The sequence below is a fragment of the Littorina saxatilis genome, linkage group LG6 (assembly GCF_037325665.1).
Source record: "Littorina saxatilis isolate snail1 linkage group LG6, US_GU_Lsax_2.0, whole genome shotgun sequence".
NCBI classification, from domain to species: Eukaryota; Metazoa; Mollusca; class Gastropoda; order Littorinimorpha; family Littorinidae; genus Littorina; species Littorina saxatilis.
The window spans coordinates 26,530,222-26,553,914 of record NC_090250.1 but is presented as its reverse complement, the minus strand read 5'-3'; the positions used below and the strand labels follow the sequence as shown (position 1 = coordinate 26,553,914).

The 23,693-nt window shown below is 40.5% G+C and overlaps 3 protein-coding genes across 3 annotated transcripts in view; 1 reads left to right on the top strand and 2 right to left on the bottom strand.

Annotated features, from left to right (window-relative positions):
- The window catches only part of LOC138968849 (tyrosine-protein kinase Btk-like), a 38,087-nt gene extending 32,044 nt beyond the window's left edge, over positions 1-6,043 (bottom strand). The window contains exon 1 of the mRNA XM_070341510.1: positions 5,857-6,043. The gene's annotated coding sequence lies outside the window, so the exon portion shown is untranslated. The remainder of the gene's footprint in view (positions 1-5,856) is intronic.
- The window catches only part of LOC138968860 (uncharacterized), a 510,049-nt gene that overhangs the window by 122,063 nt on the left and 364,293 nt on the right, over positions 1-23,693 (top strand). The window lies entirely within an intron of this gene.
- LOC138968847 (phosphopentomutase-like) overlaps positions 9,377-23,693 on the bottom strand; it is a 45,540-nt gene continuing 31,223 nt past the window's right edge. The window contains exon 19 of the mRNA XM_070341509.1: positions 9,377-22,343. Coding sequence (XP_070197610.1) covers positions 22,235-22,343 — 109 coding nt within the window. The 3' untranslated portion in view covers positions 9,377-22,234. The remainder of the gene's footprint in view (positions 22,344-23,693) is intronic.

The following is a 23,693-nucleotide window of genomic DNA, read 5'->3' as shown; positions in this document are numbered from 1 at the left end:
CCTGACTTTGCTAAATGTAGAAGAGAAAGGTAAGGCTAAACAAATAACAACAAAAACTGAAATATAATGGATGAGAAATTTCGTTTTGCACTAGCTAGCTGCAACAAGGGCCTTGGCACCGACTCAGAAAACCTGCCAACCTGTAATGAGGTTTTGTATGCTCTGGTGAGCACTAACTTCCCTCTCCTTCCCCCTCCCCCCCCCTCATCCCCCTTCAGTGGCTTCACCTCCCTCTCCCCCATGAATGTTTTAGGTTGTAAGTTGTGAGAGGATGATGAATTTTGACGAGGGTTTGCCAGAAAATTGGAACAGTACTAGAATTCTGCTCCCCTCTTTTTGAAACACCGATTTTAAGACAACACCCTGCCCCTTAGTTAAAACCCTGTTTTTAAATTTTTTTTTTTACATGTCCTCTTCCTGTCATCAGCAAATTTACCTCCATTTTAAGATTCCCCTCCCATTAGCGACAAACTGCTTTTTGCAGAATATTAAAGTTCACTTGGCAAACTAGTTTACTTAGTGAATACTACTAGTAGTAATAGTACAGGAAGGATAAAGGAGTAGATCGAAAGGCGCTTTGATACAAGCTCCTGTTGTTCTCAAAAGGGGGTTCCGCTTTTTCGTAACACAGGGGAAAAACCGTGTTTATGGCAACAAAACCATTGCTGTTGGTCCCTAAACCAGTTCAGTGAATTGAAAACAAATTAAATTAAAAAAATAACAGACCGGACTAGAGGGGATAATTTTGTCTATCCTACTTTGAAACAAGAAGAGCAAACGCTCGATCGAGTCACTTTCGCAGTTCTGAATATTATATGAGGCATCAGATGGACAGGAAGAAATTGCTATTCACAACACAATGAGTCACGTTCACATAAAATTTGAGCCCGGTCACTTTTATAGTTTCCGAGAAAAGCCCAACGTTAAGTTGTGTGTTGCCGAACAGAAAAGGCTAGTTATCTCCCTTGTTTTTCTGATAACGTTCGTAAAAGGCTACAGATGTAAATACTTTGATGTAAAGAATAATCCTACAAAGTTTCAATCACATCCGATGAACTTTGTCAAAGATATAAAATGTCTAATTTTTCCTTTGACGCTGACCTGTGACCTTGAAAAAGGTCAAAGGTCAACGAAACCATCGTTAAAGTGTAGAGGTCATTGGAGGTCACGACTAAACAAAATATGAGCCCGATCGCTTTGATAGTTTCCGAGAAAAGTCCAACGTTAAGGTGGTGTCTACGGACGGCCGGCCGGCCGGCCGGCCGGACAGACTAACACTGACCGATTACATAGAGTCACTTTTTCTCAAGTGACTCAAAAACCATGTTACACTAGTTACAGTTACCAGTTAGCGGATTTGGAAACCTGAGGGGGTAGGGGGCAGAGGGAGGGATTGATCTTGGGGCTAATTCTTCTTCTTCATTTTACACTAAACTTAAGCAGCGACTCCAGAGGCTTGACAACAATGAATATGCAGCTGTACGTCATTGATAGGACAATTTCATTTCTATTTTGCATGATAATTGAACAAGTGCATGGATTGGATTATTTTCCCCAAGAAGCGAGTCAACGACTGATTGATCTTAGGGCTGATTCTTCTTCTTCATTTTACACTTGACTTAAACAGCGACTCCAGAGGCTTGACAACAATGAATATGCAGCTGTATGTCATCAACCAGGACTTTACAATTCTAACAGGAAGAAGTATAGCAGTAATAGCACAAGTGTTTTTCAACTCGTTTGTCAAGTTGCATGAAAGCAGTGCAGTTGATACAACTTACAGCAAATAACTGAGAACAAAGGAAGGCCAACAAAATTAAATAAGTTTGGAATTCATCTCCTTAGAGAGCAAACATTCATTTCTATTTTGCATGATAATTCTAGAAGTGCATGGATTGGATTATTTTCCCCAAGAAGCGAGTCAACGACTGCAAACTTTAAATGCATGCAGGCTGTGTCTGATCCAAACTAAGAAAATAAACCATTAGTCAAAAAAAGAAGAGGGAGGGATAAACCTAACTTAACTGTCAATTAAAAAGTAGGCTGATAAATGGTCTGTGCCAATGATGAGTTCACCAATCCACAAAAGCTGAGACGTGAGGTCATCACCCAGTTTCAGGAAGGATATTGTTGTATGTTGCAACTGATTGATATTTACAGTGTGTCGATCGCTGCCAGTCATCGTAACACACATGAAATCATTGATACATTTTCAACAACCTGAGCAGATTGACCACATTTTCTAATCTTTACATGTTGCTAAAACAGTAAAAGCTATTGTGACTTGATATACATGTACAGTTACAGTATACAGTATGACTTGCTGTTGCAGTTAACAGTGACAGTAAGACAGTGTTTATCATCACAAAATGGATTGTACAATTGTTAATGTGTAAAATCGCATTTGGTTTTTGAATAAAAATATCTATGCCTATGACTTGTTCATTCTGATTAACATCTCCCAGATATCAAGCTGAATGTTTTGCAAGATCTATCAATAGTATCATCTCCAATACCTGAATGTGAAATCTAATGCCACCTTGGAAAGAAGCGAATGACATACTGGTGGTCTGGTAGCTAGCTAAACTGAATGACATACTGGTGGTCTGGTAGCTAGCTGAACCGAATGACATACTGGTGGTCTGGTAGCTAGCTGAACTGAATGACATACTGGTGGTCTGGTAGCTAGCTGAACCGAATGACATACTGGTGGTCTGGTAGCTAGCTGAACTGAATGACATACTGGTGGTCTGGTAGCTAGCTGAACTGAATGACATACTGGTGGTCTGGTAGCTAGCTGAACTGAATGACATACTGGTGGTCTGGTAGCTAGCTGAACTGAATGACATACTGGTGGTCTGGTAGCTAGCTGAACTGAATGACATACTGGTGGTCTGGTAGCTAGCTGAAGCGAATGACATACTGGTGGTCTGGTAGCTAGCTGAACTGAATGACATACTGGTGGTCAGGTAGCTAGCTGAAGCGAATGACATACTGGTGGTCTGGTAGCTAGCTGAACTGAATGACATACTGGTGGTCTGGTAGCTAGCTGAACTGAATGACATACTGGTGGTCTGGTAGCTAGCTGAACTGAATGACATACTGGTGGTCTGGTAGCTAGCTGAAGCGAATGACATACTGGTGGTCTGGTAGCTAGCTGAACTGAATGACACACTGGTGGTCTGGTAGCTAGCTGAACTGAATGACATACTGGTGGTCTGGTAGCTAGCTGAAGCGAATGACATACTGGTGGTCTGGTAGCTAGCTGAAGCGAATGACATACTGGTGGTCTGGTAGCTAGCTGAACTGAATGACATACTGGTGGTCTGGTAGCTAGCTGAACTGAATGACATACTGGTGGTCTGGTAGCTAGCTGAACTGAATGACATACTGGTGGTCTGGTAGCTAGCTGAACATAATGACATACTGGTGGTCTGGTAGCCAGCTGAACCGAATGACATACTGGTGGTCTGGTAGCTAGCTGAACTGAATGACATACTGGTGGTCTGGTAGCTAGCTGAACTGAATGACATACTGGTAGTCTGGTAGCTAGCTGAACTGAATGACATACTGGTGGTCTGGTAGCTAGCTGAACTGAATGACATACTGGTGGTCTGGTAGCCAGCTGAACTGAATGACATACTGGTGGTCTGGTAGCTAGCTGAACTGAATGACATACTGGTGGTCTGGTAGCTAGCTGAACTGAATGACATACTGGTGGTCTGGTAGCTAGCTGAACTGAAAACTGAGCACCACAATTGTGATCATTGGGCCACAGGTTTGTATCTGGGCAGGGGCAGATGTGGATCAACATTTTTGTCATGTTACCCAAAAACAGTGTCCATGTCCTACCTCAGTGTCACTGCCATGACACATGAAAGACCTCAGACATTCTGATAGAAGGGCGGTTGGCTGACCACACATAAACAGACACACACGTACCTCTTGTTCCTGGTTAAAAAAAAGTGGATAATTAAGTATGAATTAAAATTAAATGGAATCCAAGAGGGGGGTTGGGGGGCTCAATATCATAGTGAGCTTTAACCTTTATGCATCTTTAGCATGAAACGTACATTCATGATCTGACCACCAACCGAGCTATGAATGGACAACATCTAACTTCGAGGATTCATTGACAGAGCTGAAGATTTTTATTGCCCAACCTTGCAACTTAAGTTAAGCCGCAGCCTACATGGTTTACTGCCCTCAGGGTGAGCGAGCAGTTTCCACTAATTATACTGTCCCTAGCTTTCAGCAAACGTGAACCACTTGACAAGGCAGTTATGATGTCAATCAAACTGATTGAAAACATGCATGACCTCAACATGCAGATCTTAATAAACAAAACAATTGAGATATATAATGCATGATTCGATTCTAAAAGATGAAAAGAAAAGAAGTTTTTGACAGAAAAGGGGTACACATATCACATGATCTGCAAAAATGTCTCCGTAAATGGTGCCATATATATGGCATACAAAATTAATGGATTATCGATCTTGGTCTGGATTGTATGCGTTAAACCAAGATTGTAAAGTAGGCTAGACTTGTGTTTACACACTGATAAAGGGATCAATATCTGCTGAGAATGAGATCATGTTAACTTTTAATTTTCCACTACCTTAGATGATAAAATGAGAACATTCTGCAAATGGAATCATCAAATTGTGAGACTGTGATAGACTTGTTATTTAATGTTAAGGCCAAAAAAAAAAATAGGTGTGGTTACGGTAACATAGCCAAAAAAAATAGGGTAGGTAGGTAGGCAATCACTTTTTTTTTTTTTAACTTTTTTTTCTAATGTGTACAAATTAAACCTACTTGACAGGGAAATAAGTGTGCGACACGGGCGCTTTCGCTTTCATTGCGTTTTTTGCACTCGTTTTTTTTTTTTGGACAAATGTAATAAAAAGTTATAGGATCGGCCCCTAAAAATAGGGTAGGTCGGGTTACCGTAACCACACCTATTTTTTTTTTTAGGCCTAATAGAAAGTGGGGTTTTTCTGGCAAGAGGAATTAATCAGCAATCATTTGGTCCTGCATTGGCTGCCAGATCTCGGGTATTTGACCAAATTCTGCAGATGTCAGGTTCCTTTCTGTCTCTGTCAACATGGCTACCACTTTGGAAATGGTTTACTTTATGTGAATCCTGGTCTGGTTTTTACATTCTTAATATAAAGTAGCCACAGGCTATAGCTATAGTTTGAGAGCTATGTCATTATATTACTTCCAAGGCTGAATCATAGGCATACTAATTCATAAATTATTTATACACAAAGCCATTTCTTACACAAAACAATACACTGTACAACTACATTCTACAAGCACGTGTGTGTTATTTGTCCACGCATGAAAGTTTTCTGTCTAACTCAAAAAAGCCTGCAGGCCCTAGAAAGCTCTCCCAGTCTAACTCTGACTCTACAGCTGGTCAACATTCACATGATCTATTATGTCAATATGTGTACTTCTTTTGATAGAGAGCAGGCATGCAAAGACAAAGTATCTGTCACGATGAAATTAACTGCTCATCGTCAAAATCACGTACACACAATGTTTTCTTCAGCCAGACCCAGTTCTGGTTAATGAGATACAGTGAGAGCACACAAGAAACACATTGTTCCGCTCGCTAAAAAGAGAGGAAAAAAAGCTTCCGTCCACACTAGTGTTCTGCTGGACTGCTTCCCCCTAAGTAATGCTGTTGGCGATCCGATTCATAGCTGCTAATCTTAACCTCAGAAGCCCAATCAGACGTGGACAGACAAGTCCGATCATTTTTATCGTCGGTAGTTATCGTATCAAATTTCTATTTTTTTCTGACTTCAGCGGAGAAGAAGAGATTTAAGATCCCAGACTTACCTCAAAATCACGTCCCAGCTGGCGCGTTCCACCTTCAGATCTACACCACTGACTCGTTACTAGGGTGATTTGATCCCCACATTCGACAGGATTGTATTGTCCACTGCACGCAACAAAAATATTGGGGAAGACGAGATTATATGAACGAACAAACCAGGAAGTCGTCTGTAACAACTTCCTACATGGTTGATAGTTTTGGTCGGTAAAGCCGCGACTACGGCTGATTGAAGACTGGGCCAAATAGGAATAAGCCTCAGGCCGTTTAGGGATCACGGCAGGTGCCCTCCAAGCAGATCAGTTCGGTGAAGGGAAAGTTATTACCGTGACGTATTTTTACTGGACACATGTTGCAGCTGAGAAAAACGAGAGACGCTCTTGGAGCTACCGTTTTAACAAACAAACACATGAACAAACAAACACATGAACAAACAAACAATTAATCAAACACACACACACACAAACAATTAAGCAAGTAAACAAACAACCAAATAACCAAAAGCAAAATAATTAAACTAACATTTGTTTAGAATAAAAATAATTCACTGATAAAGCTGTGCATATTTTGGCTAGAATGAAGGCTGCGTGAATAATCTTTCCAGCCTGAAGCAGTATGTGTTTCATATATGCTAGTGTGTGTATGTACATGTGTGTGTGCATGAGAAAGAAAGAAAGAGAGAGCGATCGAGAGAGAGAGAAAGAGAAAGAGCGAGAGAGAGAGAGAGAGAGAGAGAGAGAGAGAGAGAGAGAGAGAGAGAGAGAGAGAGACTGAGAGAGAGAGAGAGATCAAGTTTGCTTCGTTGGTTGTTTTGATACCTTTTCAAAATGCCTGACCATATTTGCTGGCTTCAGTTTTATAAGTGCATGATATGGTTAAAGCTTTTGTTTTTGTCTGTCCCCATTCAATTTTGTCAACATTTTCCCTTTAATTTATGTAATTGTTGTATACACTTGCCTGTGGTCTGTGTCTTTTGGCCGGGTGTCTTGATTACATCTATATCTATACATATAAATAAAAGAGAGTGTCTGTCTGTCTGTGTGTGTGTGTGTGGGTCTGTCTGTCTGTGATCGCCAAAGCTCCGAGAAGGGAGGGGGCAGGAAGACGATGTCGTGCATGTGCACTCCTGTGACTGTGAAGATGTGCACCTGACCACCACCGCCGCTGCCGACGCCGCTGCGCTGCCAGCCCTCCAATCCTCCTCCGCCTCCCCCCCCCCCCCCCCCAAGAGAGAAACTTTTAGTTGTGGCTTGGCTCTTCTAAAAAAAAAAGTAAACTTGCCCCTCCCCCCCCTTTCAATCCCCAGATCCCCACTAGCCCTACATCATCAACACCAACCCAACCACCATCCCCAGCACCCCCATCACCACCACACCAACCCCTTCCTTACCCCCTAAAAGAAAAAAGAATTATAGCAATCTCGATGTCATCACTGCATGTCTACTAAAAGGGCTACATTTCGTCTACAACACATCAAAGCACAAGCCGCGTCTGCATCCCTCAGCAGGTTCACGTCATATTCCGGAGTATTCAGATCAAAGCACGAAGCCGCGGCGTATCAGCACGATTGCAAAACTGAAGAGAATTCTCATGCCCTCGTACAGATAAAACACTCGAAAGAATTGTGTGTGTGTGTGTGTCTGTCTGTGGTCGCCATACCTCTGAGATGGCAAGAGGCAGGAACAAGATAGTGTGCACGTACACTCCCTTGGTGCCGCAGATGTGCACCTGGGTTTTAGTTTCTTGATTCATTGTTTCCTTTCTCAGATTATGGACCTCCCATTTATTGAATACAGCCTATATAATGCAAGGCCAGTTCAGTGCCTACTGTTCACCTGTAGCAAGCACATCATGCCAGTGATATTAGAGACTCGCTATTGCTCCTATGAGGGGAAGAAATGAAGAAAGAAAAATTAACTGGACAGTTCCGGAAATTTCTAGAAGGTAAGGGAGATAACTTTTTTTTGTATCCAAACAAAGGAGGTAAAGCTAATGATAATGGGATAGCGAGCGTCTTAAATTGCTACAGGGCTCCGCTTACTCCCGGGCGAAGCCGGGCTTAACTGCTAGTATATATATATATACGGCTTGTGTCTGTCTGTGTGTGTGTGTGTGTGTGTATGTTCGCGATGCACGGCCAAAGTTCTCGATGGATCTGCTTCAAATTTGGTGGACATATTCAGGTAGACCCCGGACACAACCTGGTCGATGAGAATTTTCAACACGTGCTCTCAGCGCGCAGCGCTGAACTGATTTCGGTTTTTCTGTTCATCTTCCCAGATCCATTCCCACTATAACTCTTCCTCAAGTTTCAAGTTTCAAGTTTTTTATTATTCCTTATCTTCTCCAGTGTTTTGCGTTTATCTCCCTTCCTTCGTGTGGCGTCAATCCATATTCCCGTTACTATTTTTAGAAGGTCACTGTCCACAACGCTCAATCCATATTCCCGTTACTATTTTTAGAAGGTACATCTTCTCCAGTGTTTTGCGCGTTTATCTCCTTTCCTTCGTGTGGCGTCAATCGCGTACGGTGCGCCACTCACCCGGTAAAGCCGGCGTATGGTGCGCCACTCACCCGGCAAAGCCGGGTATTCGGCTCTACTTCTTCCCGGCGAAGCCGGCTACCCGGGTATTCATCTATATATATATACGACTTGTGTCTGTGTGTGTGTGTGTGTGTGTGTCTGTGTGTTCGCGATGCACGGCCAAGGTTCTCGATGGATCTGTTTAAAATTTGGTGGCCATATTCAGGTACACCCCGGACACAACCTGGTCGATGAGATATTTAAACACGTGCTCTCAGCGCGCAGCACTGAACCGATTCTGGTTTTTCTGTTCATCTTCCCAGATCCATTCCCACTAACTCTTCCTTTTCTTCTCCAGGGTTTTGCGTTTATCTCCCTTCCTTCGTGTGGCGTCAATCCATATTCCCGTTTCTATTTTTAGAAGGTCACTGTCGACAACGCTCAATCCATATTCCGGTTATACTATTTTTAGAAGGTCACTGTCCCGGCGAAGCCGGATATTACTCTTCCTTATCTTCTCCAGTGTTTTGCGCGTTTATCTCCCTTTCTTCGTTTGGTGCGCCGGCTCGGGTATTCGGTTCGACTTCTTCCCGGCGAAGCGGGTATTCATCTAGTTTAGTATATATATGTATATAGACAAAAAAGACAAAAAAGCAAGAGCCTTCTTTGTTATATGAAGTCTTATATCGCGCGCCTATCTCCAGACTCGGACTCAAGGCGCAGGGATCTTTGTCCTTACACATGCGAACAAATACACACATTGACACACACACATTAACACACACACACACACATTGACCCACACACATTAACACACACACACACACATTGACACACACACACACACACACACACACACACATTGACCCACACACACACACACACACACGCACACTGACAGTCATAACCATACAATGTTCTTCCTTCCCTCGATCCCACAATCTTGCTCTGTTAAATAATTGTTCTGTTCACAAGTAAATAACAGCACACCAAACAAACACTACAGATTAGGCATTCTTTATATGTATATATGCAATTCACATGCATGTGCACACAAACACATTTGAAATAAGCAGAATGAACACGAGTCAGAGCGTGAACACATATAGTTAGCATCAAACAATAGTACAGTGGTAGAAGCACCGGGGCGGGGATATAGCTCAGTTGGTAGCGCGCTGGATTTGTATTCAGTTGGCCGCTGTCAGCGTGAGTTCGATCCCAGGTTCGGCGGAAATTTATTTCACAGAGTCAACTTTGTGTGCAGACTCTCTTCGGTGTCCGAACCTCCCCCCGTGTACACTACATTGGGTGTGCACGTTAAAGATCCCACGATTGACAAAAGGGTCTTTCCTGGCAAAATTGCTTAGGCACAGTTAATAATTGTCTACCTATACCCGTGTGACTTGGAATAATAGGCCGTGAAAGGTAAATATGCGCCGAAATGGCTGCAATCTACTGGCCGTATAAAATTTCATCTCACACGGCATCACTGCAGAGCGCCTAGAACTGTACCCACGGAATATGCGCGATATAAGACTCATTGATTGATTGATTGATTGATTGATTGATTGATTGAAGAAAAGCACATCCATGGCATAAGCCCAAAGTGTCCCCACAGTGCAGGTGTCCAGTCATAACCGCTATATTTTAACTTTAATAGGCAGAGGGACAACAGAAGCTGTCACCCTACGTCCGATGTGTCTGGAAACACCTCCACGAGGAGGGGTTTTGCGGCCAGCCCAGCAAAGATAAAGAGGGAACATTTTCTCGGCTCGCGTGGCAGCAAGCACTATGTTTCTAGACTGCTGTCCTTTATAGGTGTACTCTTATTAGAAGGATCTCGCATCACAAGTGCCACTGTTGTATGGTGAATAAATTAAAATGTTGAATCATGTGTTCAGCTGTAAGATCACTTAGTTATACTTGAAAATCAAAAACGAGAACTTCTTCTTCTTCTTCGTTCATGGGCTTAGACTCCCACGTTCACTCATGTTTTAAGAACGAGTGGATTTTTACGTGTATGACCGTTTTTACCAGGCCATTCAGGCAGCATATGCCGATTTCGGGGGAGGCATGCTGGGTATTTTCGTGTTTTTATAACCCACCGACATGGATTACAGGATCTTTTCCGTGCGCACTTGGTCTTGTGCTTGCGTGTACACACAAAGGGGGTTAAGTCACTAGTGGGTCTGCACATAAGTTGACCTCGGAGATGGGAAAAATCTCCACTGTTAACCCACCAGGTGGCAGCGACCGGGATTCGAATCACGACCTCCCGATTAGGAAGCTGATGTCTTACCACCACGCCACTGCGCCCATCAAAAACGAGAACAATAGTCAAATAAATGCTCCAGTTTTAAGCAATCATTCGATAACCATTAAGTGGCTTTAAAATTCAACACAACATGAAACGTTCACACACATGATTGTACTTCATATATTTTTTTGAAAGATTGAATGAAAGACAATAACATCCACTTATCCAGATAAAGATACAACTCTACATATTGTATTAATCCTTGAGCATGTCTGGCTTTTATATCACAAAATAGCCCAGAAAGAAAGCAACAAGAACAAAAACAGAATAAGCAAACCATGCCGAAGAAATATAGAATGAAGATAGTATTAAGGAGTATGGGTTATAAGCTACAAAATTCTTTGGCTTTCAATTTGTTTTTAATCACATATTTTCAAAATGTCACTGAATTAAAATGAAGATATGTGCTGGATTGACTTGATGCTATAACGAAAGTAACCATGATTCTGGAAACCAAAACTCAAAACACAGGTACAGTTGAACCTGCGTTTAACAACACCAAAGGGACCAACCAAAACTGGTCGCTATAGACAGGCGGTTGCTGTGGGAAGGTGAATTATATCGAAAAACAAAATCATTGGGGATCCTTTGGGGTGGTTAATTGTTATCGCCTTATTGAGAGGGTGTGGCCAGGGCAGGTTTGACAGAACAGTGGAACCCCCCTTTTAAGACCCCCCAATTTAAGACTTCCTAGCTCCCTTTTAACCCTTACACTGGTGCAATTCTGTAACACATGTTACATAGCCACTGGTGAATTAACAGAGAGAAAAATCAAGACTCAAGACTCAAGACTCAAAATGTTTACTGTCCTCATAAAAACAAGGAAAATTGCCTTACAGTGTCAGGCGATCACAGACATAAAATCATCACATGTATTAAGAATTAAACGATTGCACTTAAAACTAATAACTCTAGCCCGCTTCATATTTGCTGTAAACTTAGAATTAGAATTGCATTAAAACACATGTAAACATCCTGAGCGTCTCTCGCAGCACTCACACGGTCATATAGGTTTTCGCATCCATGGGAGGTCATCGGAACCGACCAAACAGACTGAGCCAGTGGTGCGACATATGTCATGACAACCAGGTGACAGTATACTAAAGTAGCGCGATATATGTCGCGACAACCAGCCTAAGGGTTAAGACCCTTTTTTCTTAGACTTTCTATTCATAACCTGTGTAAATTTACCTCCATTTTTTTAGAGGTCTTCAAAGGGGGGTTCCACTGTATTACATCTGTACATTGTATCACACATGTCCCCACAAACTTGACACAGTTCATTATTTCCAAACATTAAATTTAACACAACATTTCTTCTTCTTCTTCGGCGTTCCAGAACACAACATTTAATTACTTGTGACTGTAAACTGTTCACAATGTTTACATATACATGTACACATGATTAACGTTTGAACAGAAACACTGACATACATCAACCCTGTAACTATATAAGCATGTGTCTGTGCACAAATATTGCTTTTTACTAATTTCCCTGGTAGTAAGTTGTATTGTCATGATTGCAATTTTATGGCAGCCTGATTTTATAACATACAGAACAGCACAGTACCTTCATTTTGCACTGACAGTTATCACTGAGTTGAACTAGTGTTTAACTGTGATTACTAATGCACAGTAAATGTATTTTGCTAAAATCCTGAGCGATAAATGTTTGTCCCACTTCAGCTTGCATAAACTTGTATTTGTTTGCCTGACTATGCATCATTTGGTAATTGTTAAAGCCATATGTACTCGATGACTATACACGCTAATTGCTTTACCAACAGCTGGAGACAGACTAAATTAAGTTCCCTGCAAAATATTGTGGTCTAGGACCCCTTAAATGTTGAGATATTTGAATTTTCATTTTGATCTGGATCGTCCTATTTATAGATTTGGCAACACATGTAACGTTGATGCAAGGGAGAGAACACCGCGGCTTTGTTGACATCCTCACTTTTTCAGAGGCTAGAACAAGCTGTAATGCATGTATTATGGTCCGCGCATGGTGACGTATCGTCATTATATGGTCTTATGGTGCGTTTGACATCGATTGTGGGCAAACTACACTTTGTAAACACGGGAGTGCGTTAGTATGCCTTTAACAAACTTGAAACATAAGAGTTTGACCAATCTGAAGTTATGCATTCCTGTGGCAAAACCACAAAGAACATTATTCTGGAAAGAAGTGATCCAAAAATATTTTGTTTTGCAAGAGTAAAATAAGCACAACCATTATTGTAAACAATTAACCGCTGAACAAATTTTTTGCTGCAGTCACAAACAGCTCAACTCTGACTTTGTGTTCCGCAGTGTTGCAATGATCATCGAAAGGAATGAGTTGTTTTCAGTCAGCCGCACCAGGCCTCTCTTCCAGACGAAACCTAAGCTGCAGTCAGAAAAGTTTCAACGATGAAATACAAAGAACATTTACCTTTTTTTCCCAGCAAAAGTTCTGAAATGAATACGTCAATTCTTCCCAAAATTCACATATGATAGTGAAGTCAGAATTCAAGCTGTTTTCTATTAACCAGAACTTATTCCAAATATCTAAAGTAAGGTCCATATAGTTGCAGTGGATACCAAAAATGTGGCTGAGGTCGGTCCTTTTAAATCTTATGTCAGTCACGGCTACCTATAGTTCTGTGCATCTCAGTCATTTGACCTGAATTCCATTACATGTTTGAGACAGTTATGAACATGCATCTCAATTAGCCATGATATTTGCTGAATGAATAAGATTATACAGTGGAACCCCCCTTTTAAGACCCCCCAATTTAAGACCCCCTCCATTTTAAGACCTTGTTTTCTCAGACTTTCTGTTCATAACCTCTGTAAATTTACCTCCATTTTAAGACCCCCTCCTTTTTAAGACCTGATTTTCTCAGATTTCTGGAGGTCTTAAAAGGGGGTTCCACTGTATGCACATAATGATCGATACATCCCATTTCAACAGCAATGAAAACAACATAAATTCATGTATACATGCAGAACACCATATGTTCACAAGATTCTACATTTCAATCAATCAATCAATATGAGGCTTATATCGCGCGTATTCCGTGGGTACAGTTCTAAGCGCAGGGATTTATTTTAATTTTTCCATATGCATACTTGAAAGCTGGATTTACAGTGGATGCCTTATAACCTAAGAACAAAAAAGCGATAATAAATTCAGAAAACAACAGAAGACAAGTATGTATGTTTATATCATGTGTGTCTCCAGGACAGAAACTGAACTGTCACAACAGAACTACCCGATAACAGCAAAATATATGATGCAAAACAAGATTTCCAATGCACACACAGGTACAAGAACTCTTTTATCTTCTTGACATATCTCCTGAACTTTATCATTAAACATTAACATGTGTCTGTCAAGGAACCCTACCCGTCTTCTCTCATGCACACACAAAATGAAGAAGAAAAAGTTGACATTTCATACTCCCTGTGCAGTTTGCATTACATGTACAAATCTGATACATGAAAAACATGCACAGACATTTTCTGATGGAAACATTAATGAGAGTACATATAATCATAGACCTTTATTAGATAGATAGGAAACTCCTTCACTGCGCCTGCGAGGATGGTCGCCTACCGCAGGAAAAGGTAACTGCGTATGCCACGAACTGTCCGCGGCGGTCCGCGGTAGTGTAATACCGTCCCTTGCAGAGCTGAGATCTTCTCTGCCGGAGATACAATTTAACCGATTCTGTTCGGCTTCCTGTTTACATTTTAGTGCTTGTTGTGGGATAAAGGATGTCGACAAAAGAGGATTTTCTGAAGTGGGACGACTTGCCACTGGAGTACATTTTTGGAGAATTTACGGAGGATGATGTGAAAGCGGTTCCGAACCTGAAAGTGACGAAATCGCAAGCGAAACGGTTCTTCCGCCTCCTGCAAAGCGTCAACGTTCGTCTGCAAAGAATTTCAAGTGTCCCAATTGCACCAACAGTTATTAATAGTTATGCCTCTATCAGCGGTTTCAGAAGATATGTCACCAAGAAGCACAACAAGCCACATTTGAAAGGTATATATAAGACTCCATATATATATAATAATATCTAGGCTAACTGAAACACCTACCCTAATAAAATAAAAATGGAAGTTATTACATGGAATACCAATCACAGTAAAACCGTGTTATCAGTGGACCTTGAAGCCCAACAGATTAATGCATCTCCTGAAAGCAGTGAAGTAGGAATTTGTGAATGGGGATTTCTGTTATAGTAGACATCTGTTTAGGAACCTGCATACTTACAAAACATGTTCATTTTACATGATGAGCAGTAAACATGAATTGTGCTGTGTATCCTGATGTTGAAATTTACCTGACAGCATTCATTAAGTTGTATGTTATCATTCTCTGTTTCAGCCAGTGAGCATTGAATTGACAACGGTGACGCCCAGTCTGATGCAGTTGCAGTTTTAGACGGACTGGTTGAGGGAGACTGCTGTGACGCTGAGAGGAACACCCGCCTAAGCAATGCAACCTGAGACCTGCTCATCAACGCCATTAAAAGGATTGAAGAAGATGCCTATATTAATATATCTTCAGAGAAATCATCTCTTACTGCCATAGCGGCAAGTATCGTCTCAAGAGATGGCAATGTGGATGAGATGATGAAACATTTAAGACTTTATAAGCTTCACTCATGCGTCAATAATAAAGATGCAGGGTGCACAGATGTGGACAAGGTACCATGAACTTATGAATGATATTCCTTAGGTTCAGAACTGAAGGTATTCATGTTCAGTCACTTTATGCAGCATGTGCATCTGGTAGATATAGCTTGAATCGGTATTCAGATGGCTAGCATGTTTTGGACATATTTGGCAGTCCATACTGATCTCTTTCCTCAGTACTTTCAGTGTATGGGTACAGGTGAACTGATGTGTGGAGTGCAAGCATTTATATTTGGGAACTGAACTGAATATGTTGTCCTGTCAAACTCCTTGAAAAGTCCAGAAGCAGAATAATGGTTTTCTTTTCCATTGTCATGTGCATAATTATTTGGTACTGCAAATATTCTGATGCTTGTGTGAATTTTAAACTGTGCTCATATGCATAGTGACGTATACTTCATTCATTGTGACTGCATTCATCTACCTGCTCTTTGGTTTTTTGTGTGTGAATAAATTAGTTTCCTGTCATACAGTGTCATCAAGTTTTGGTATGAAGGTGATGATGCGTGCTTTCTTTTCTATCACCTCTCCCTATTTTAGTGGGTTTTTTGTTTTGTTGCATACACAATAAATAAGAACAAAGCAAAGAATCAAAAGTTTTCTGGGTAATTTTTATTAAACACAACACCTGTCATCAGTTCTAAGTTAATCTTTAAAATCTTCGGTTCCTGATGAATCGGGATCAACAGTTAATAGCTCACCACACAGCAGTCCAGGGCAGTCCTCAATCAGAAAATCACCCCACTCCCTAGGTTCTGCTGGAGCACCCTCGTCAAGCTTCAAAAATAAAAAGGAAATATATAGTAATTTAATCAACTTGATATTTCCAACAACAAGTACAGAAGTAGCCATGGAAATGTGTTGATAGAAAGACTAGTAGGTCCTTTCGAGGCAAAAACTGAAAAAGGCTCTGCCTTAAAGGCCAACATCCACAAGAATTTTTCTCCTGGAGCGACCTAAACTTGAACCCGTCGCTATTCTTGCATGTCTGTTTACTTCGTGTTGCACGCAAAAATTGAGCGACTTCCTTGCCGCGTGGATTGACGAAGCTGTTTTATTCTCGTGACTGAAAACACTGCAGTGCGTGCAGTTTTATTCTGTGGGTTCGACAGATTGACTAAATGTTGTAATTTCGCTTTCACGAATCAGGAACCGACAAGGAATAAGATGAAAGTGTTTTTAAATTGATTTCGACAATTTAATTTTGATAATAATTTTTATATTTTTAATTTTCAGAGCTTGTTTTTAATCCAAATATAACATATTTATATGTTTTTGGAATCAGAAAATGATGGAGAATAAGATGAACGTAAATTTGAATCGTTTTATAAAAAAAATATTTTTTTTTACAATTTTCAGATTTTTAATGACCAAAGTGTGTGTGTGTGTGTGTGTGTGTGTGTGTGTGTGTGTGTTTTTGGAATCAGCAAATGATGGAGAATAAGATGAACGTAAATGTGGATCGTTTTAGAAAAAAATGATTTTTTTTACAATTTTCAGATTTTTAGTGACCAAAGTCCTTAATTAATTTTTAAGCCACCAAGCTGAAATGCAATACCAAACCCCGGCCTTCGTCGACGATTGCCTTGGCCAAAATTTCAACCAATTTGGTTGAAAAATGAGAGCGTGACAATGCCGCCTCAACTTTCACGAAAAGCCGGATATGACGTCACCAAAGACATTTATCAAAAAAATGAAAAAAAGTATGGGAATATCATACCCAGGAACTCTCATGTCAAATTTCATAAAGATCGGTCCAGTAGTTTAGTCTGAATCGCTCTACACACACACACACGCACAGACACACACACACACACACACACACACACACACACATACACACATACACCACGACCCTCGTCTCGCTTCCTCCCTCTACGTTAAAACATTTAGTCAAAACTTGACTAAATGTAAAAACGCTGGCACTGGACCCGAGTACTCTTCAGACTGGCTCGCTCCCCCAGTATGAAAGTTTTTGTCTTGTGCACGTGGATTTAAAAAAAAATTTTAAATTTATTTTACACAATTAAAAAAATTATTAGAGTAAAATAAAACATTAAAACGTTCATAATAAACAATAGTAAACAAGAATTAAAAAAAAAACAAAAAAAAAACATAGACCACACATGCCGGGAATCGAACCCGGATCACTTTGGCCATAGGCGGACGTGCTACGACAACTTTACTAGAGTTGTGCGCCTTGAATCACTGTGTCCCTGTCGCTCTCTCTCGTGCTCTCTGTCTCTCTTTCAGTCTCACCGAGATCAAACACTGCATTGTTTGTTTCTTTGCCGAGACCAAATCCCCACCCGCTGCGCTGCGCTGCGCTGGCTGGCTTGCAAATCGTCTCGCATGCGATACGCATGCTTTTCTCGTGATCGGCGATTCTTTTTGGCGAACTGCCTCGAGTTCAAGTTTAGGTCGCTCCAGGAGAAAAATTCTTGTGGATGTTGGCCTTTAAGTAACAACTTCTTTGGCCCCGTGAAAATAAGAGACACACACAATTTGCATGATCTGTGGGGTGTTGTTGTTGTCATAATGTGTTATGTAATTATGTATGGCTTTACTTTTAACTCTGTCTCACAGTTGGGAACAGGAGAAATATGTAGTTATAGTCCCTCCTTCTTGCATTTCTCTTCATAAATCCAGACTAGAGTACTTGACATACCTAAATTCGGTCATCCCTTCTACATTCAAACCTGCTGACAATATAGTGTATTATTTTAAATTTAAATTATGAAAAATACTTACTGGATCTGAGTACAAAACTGCAGCAACTTGTCTTCCTCAGTCTTCATATTCCTTTCTTCAGCATTCTTTCTACATGCTGCAGACATGTTTAAATCTCGATCCTTTCCGAGGCATTCCAACAAGTTTTCCGCCGCCCCATCTGGAAAATCATTAAAATAATGACAACATAAACATATTACATATGCCCCTACATAAATAACCAATTAAATGTGTTTCTGATTCCTTGTTGCAACACTCTTTGCAAACAATAATTATTATTATAAGTATAAAATTAACAGCTCACCACTAACAACATTTAAAAAAAATGTATACGCTTTGACGTAACTGTAAATCTGTTAAATTATCATTATTATATGAAATTAAAGTCAGATAAACAGCAGTACAGATATGACACATGTACAGATGAATTGTGCAGGAAAAACCCTTTCTTTTCATATATGACATGACATATTTTATGATTTATTTGACTCTTTGATTGTCGGTAGAGTCATGCAGCAATAGCTCTTAGACTAGGACTGAAATTCTGTTATCTGCAAATATGTCCAAATATCCCAACTTTAATGCAACGATTTAATTAAAGTAAGAAAAAGAAAGGAATCATGGATGCACCTTGCTTTCAAAAACATAATCATTAACACCATTACATTTTTTCTGAAATTTTCTGAATTTTTCTGTTGAAGATAATGATTGCAAAACTTTTGGAAATTAGCAAAAAAAGACGCATTTTCGAGGCTTCCCTGCTGAAAACATTTTAATTCTGAGACTTGAGGAAACTTTTTAGTATAAATCGTGGACTTCATGTTTAAAAAGTTCGCCGCCATGCATTACTATCATAAACAAATTACAACACACACAGGGCAGCATTAAAATCAAATGCTTCTTTTTATGTATTTTTCTTGTCACAAAATGCAACTTTTGCACATCGGACTTTGAAACTTTTCGGCCCTGTTGAATAATTTCACGGGACACCGTTTTCAGTTTTACTTTCAACAATAACAACTAGCGTAAATCAGTTAAAATTTCAAAATTAGTTTTATTACTTACAAAGTTAGTGAATGCTTGCCTCTCTGCCGATTTTTAAAAAATCCACAATGAATGATTTCATCATGAAAATGGAACCATCGCGTGTTGGTGCATGAAAACGCCATTTTTTCTCAAAGCCGTGACCGGCGGGGTAACCAACTGCCCCAACTTCGATGCTAACTTACGTCGGTTTTCATGAGTTGAATGACAAAAATAAAACAAAAACTTGGACTCCTGATCAATATAAACACTCACCTTGAACAAGAGTTGTCGAATTCCAAGTGAAAACGCAGTAAAAGGACGGTAAATTCCCATGCACAAAGCCACTAAACAGTCAGCTGACGCTGAAGCCGAATGCTATTTTGCGTCTCGCGCATCGCGGTAGGCACGCATTTCGCGTGAGGCGGCGGAGTTTCCTATCCCTCTAAATATAGGTCCCTGATATAATTAAACACTGCATTCATAAGCATTCAGATCTCGACCTGCAACATATGCATCAAAAACGTACTTGAGGTATTCTTCAAATACCACTTTGCAGTGATCGATTGATGCATCCAAATAATACTGCATAAATCAAGGAGGTACTGTTTCTCCAAAAACAAGAGCTACATTTTGAAGTAATACTGTACCTACACTGCACTATCCTTGACAATCCTAAAAGTACAATACCAATATAGGTGCTGATACAATTCTTTAGATTGCATGGGGTTAATTCACAAAATTCATTCCAAACTTAAAATGTTTCTTTCTTGTAAATAAAATATCCTGGCATGTTCACATTGTAATTCCAGACATTGGGGGTGTGGGGGGAAGGGGGGGGGGGGGGGGGAGATGTTATACGTACACTACCTGAGAAAAATGTTCCTCAAATGTACAGCAATTGACAAGACTGCTGCTGTTTAAAACAATAAACTCCCTCTACACATGGAGTTACAGAACAGCTGCAACACTTGAACTGTTGCGTATCACGTTGGAACCAAAATTCACAGAGTTAGCTAATTAATATGGCACAACAAAAAGAGAGGAAATTCCTTGATACACCCGACTACTCAGCTCATGTTTAACCTTCACCGTGCTTCGTGGGTCGTGGACGACCCAGAGCCTCAAAAAATCGTCTTTATCTCTGAAACTATTTGTTAATTGAGACTTCATGTAATCTCCAATCAGCAAAGATTATCTTTGTAAACAAACAAATAAACGATGACGTAATTTGAATTACACAGTCCGGATGATGTGGGTGGTGGACGACCCATATGGAATTACGTAAGGAATTTTACGTTGCTTATCCTTTTTTGGATGGCGTGGGTTAATTGTGTACGACCCATACTTTGTAAAGAGGCGGCAAAACGCTTATCCCTATTCTGATGGCGTGGGTCGTGTACAACCCATACTTTTTACGTTGAATCCTTCTTTAAAAAGTAATTGGGCCGTACACGACCAACACCATCCGGACTGTGTAGTCCGAAGCGTGATCTGGTGAAGGTTAAAAGTAACACAATGTAACAACAGCACATACAGTCTGACTTTTACAAAGATTGACTCAGCCTCTCATATATATATCAACAGCAAGACAAGGACAACACAATTACCCAAAATCTGATAATGAGCAAAAATGATGACCTGGTTAAAAAATATTCATACTACATTTCAGCATAGAAGTGAATGACCTTCAAACCTTCATCTGAGTAAATATCACCAAATATAAACATCAAAAGCAACAGAAAACTTTCATGGGTACTGTTCTTTCGCTGTTTAAGAGCATGACAACTGGTGAAACCAGAACACAGAGAAAAAAGGAAAAACGACGTCGTCATGGAATTTTGGCATAACTCATTTTAGACAGCTTTCAGCAGAATGCCAAAACTGATTATTTTTATTATGAAAAAGTGTTTAATACCTTGTATGGATAGACAGATAAAAGAATGTTAATTCATGTATTGTCCATCATACTTTAGAAAATATTTCTCATTGACAATGACGTACTTAGTCTAAAGTACAAAAACTTCAAAATTACCAAGTATCGAATTACAGTCGAGATCGCTTTACACGAAATGAAAGGGACCAATATTTTTTTTCGAGTTAACGTTTTTTCGCAATAACGAAAATGATCAAACTGAATTAAAAAAAATTTTATTTTTAAAAGCAAGATAAATAAGATAAAACAGTGCCATACCTTAAAAAAAAAGCCTCCGTAGTGCGCGGCGGATGAAGTACACGGTTCAGTCAGAGTCGGCAGTTTTGTCGTCTGCTACAGTTCATTATTTTGTTGTACACTTTAATTCCCCACAAAAAAGATTAAAATCCATTGCAGTGTTTAAAATCCATTGCAGTGTTTAAAATCCATTGAAGTGTTTATGAATTCACACAGGACGAAAGAAATCCGTCAACTTCAACTGTTTGACAGGCTCACTGCACTTTCCGACGAACCGTTCAATTCTTGTGACGTCGTCAAACATCCGCTTTCGGTTTGGTTGAACATCACATGACACGTACGCATCTTCAATCTTTTGTCTATTCTTGATGAACGTTGACAGAGTTGAATTTGCGATTGAAAACTTCTTACAAATTTCAGTCTTGTTCAGTTGTTTTTTATGAAGCTCTTCTAAAACTTTGATTTTAAACGCGATTGTGTGGCTTGCTTGTTTTCACTTCACTCCTGTTTTCGAGGCCATCTTCAATCACGGTCAGAAGGAAAATGAGATATTCAGTCAGTCATGCAAACACGTGAACACTTCTCGCTTCAATCACGGTCAGAAGGAAAATGAGATATTCAGTCAGTCATGCAAACACGTGAACACTTCTCGCTTTGGAAGCTACAAGTTGAAAAAAACCAGTTGTTTGGTGGTGCAAGAGACAGAGAATCGGCTTCATGTAAACTTTTTTTGCGTGAGTTTCAGATTGTTTTATTTCGCGATGTTTTTTTTAAGTAGGGTTTATTAAGGGAATGGTTGGGACTGACAACACGTTTCGCGTAATGGTTTTTTTCGGCTTATCGTTTTTCGTGTTAAATGATCTCGACTGTATGCCAAAATTCCAGGATGACGACAAAATGTTTCACGGGTACTACTTGGCTGACTGATTAAGAGTCAGAGCGAGAGATGAGACCAAGTTTCTCCGGCTGGAAAAAATTCTTCTTGATGTTGTTCACGATGTCTTCAAGTTCTCGCTCTGCTGCTGCACGGTCCAGTCTGCAAAAAGAACAAAACAGTAGTTTAAAAAAAACTTATAATAATAAAATAACTTGCAGCTATATTATTAAACAGTCATGTGCAGTAAGTTACATTCTAACTGGTATGAACTCATGTCTGACAAAAACCAATAACAACCAAATTGTAAGGCTTCTTTTTAAGCCTACTGTCTATATGATACTTACCGAGACAGTACTATTCTTGCACATTATCTATTATAGGCCGAAAAAATTGGACAAAACGCTGAGTGGGTACAATTATCTCCCATAACCATGCGCCACCGTGGATCCCAAGCACTGTCCGAGTGCTTCCCCCTTACAGGATGTAGGTGGCGCGTCCTCTTTCTTTATGAGCTGCAGACCCTCAAAAAGCCCATAACATATCAAGAGGGGAGGCGGGAGGGAAACTCTAATAGTACTGTCTCGGTAAGTATCATATAGACAGTAGGCTTAAAAAGAAGCCTTACAGTCAATATAACACTTACCTCGACAGTACTATTCTTGCACAGAATACCAGAGTGGTGTGAGGGTGATATGTAGAGTATTAAACTCCTTAATCAAAATCACTTAAATCCAAGGATTAAGATACCCAGGCAATTTTCGAACAGTACTACCGTACAAGAAAATATACCCAAGAAACATACCTTAGACTGACGTGACCATGCTGGCAACCACTGCTGTGTGGTGAACTCAATGTCAAAGTCCAGGCCACTCAAAGCTTGAATACCACTGAGTCTACGGCAAGTGGCTAAAGCGATGAGGAACCATTAGTCTTAAAAATCAGCAACTTGATACTGATGCCTGCCAGGGGTTCAAACTCATTGCTACGCAGGAGTTTGAGGACCAGAAAGACATCCCCCTTGGGAAATGAAACCCGAGGTTTAGACACCGCTGCATTGCTAATACCCGAAAGGACATTAGCGATGAGGGAGGACCTGATCAAGTGTTCAGGTCTGCGACCAGTAGCGGCCGCAATCGTGGAAGCGATGGCAGGTCTGTATCCAAGAAGAGTCTTAGAAGAAAGACTCTTCTTTTGATACACTTCCACCAGGAAGTTGGCCAAGTCCTGTGTTGAGGGATAAAGCGGCTTTATCCCCTTGGACAAGGCGAAGGTGGCCCAAGCTCTCCAGCGTAAGTCGTAGAGCTGATTAGTTGATCGCCTCTTAGCGTTCAAGAAAAACTCTACTGAACTCTTGTGCAATCCTAGTGCAAGCAGTTTGGAGCGCACAAGAGCCATGCGGTCAAGCACAGACTCTCTGGACGTGGATGAGGGAGGCATGATCGAGGCTGGAGCAGACCTCCCCCGTCCAGATCCAGAGGTAGAGGGTCTACGTGGGTGAGACCGCGAAGA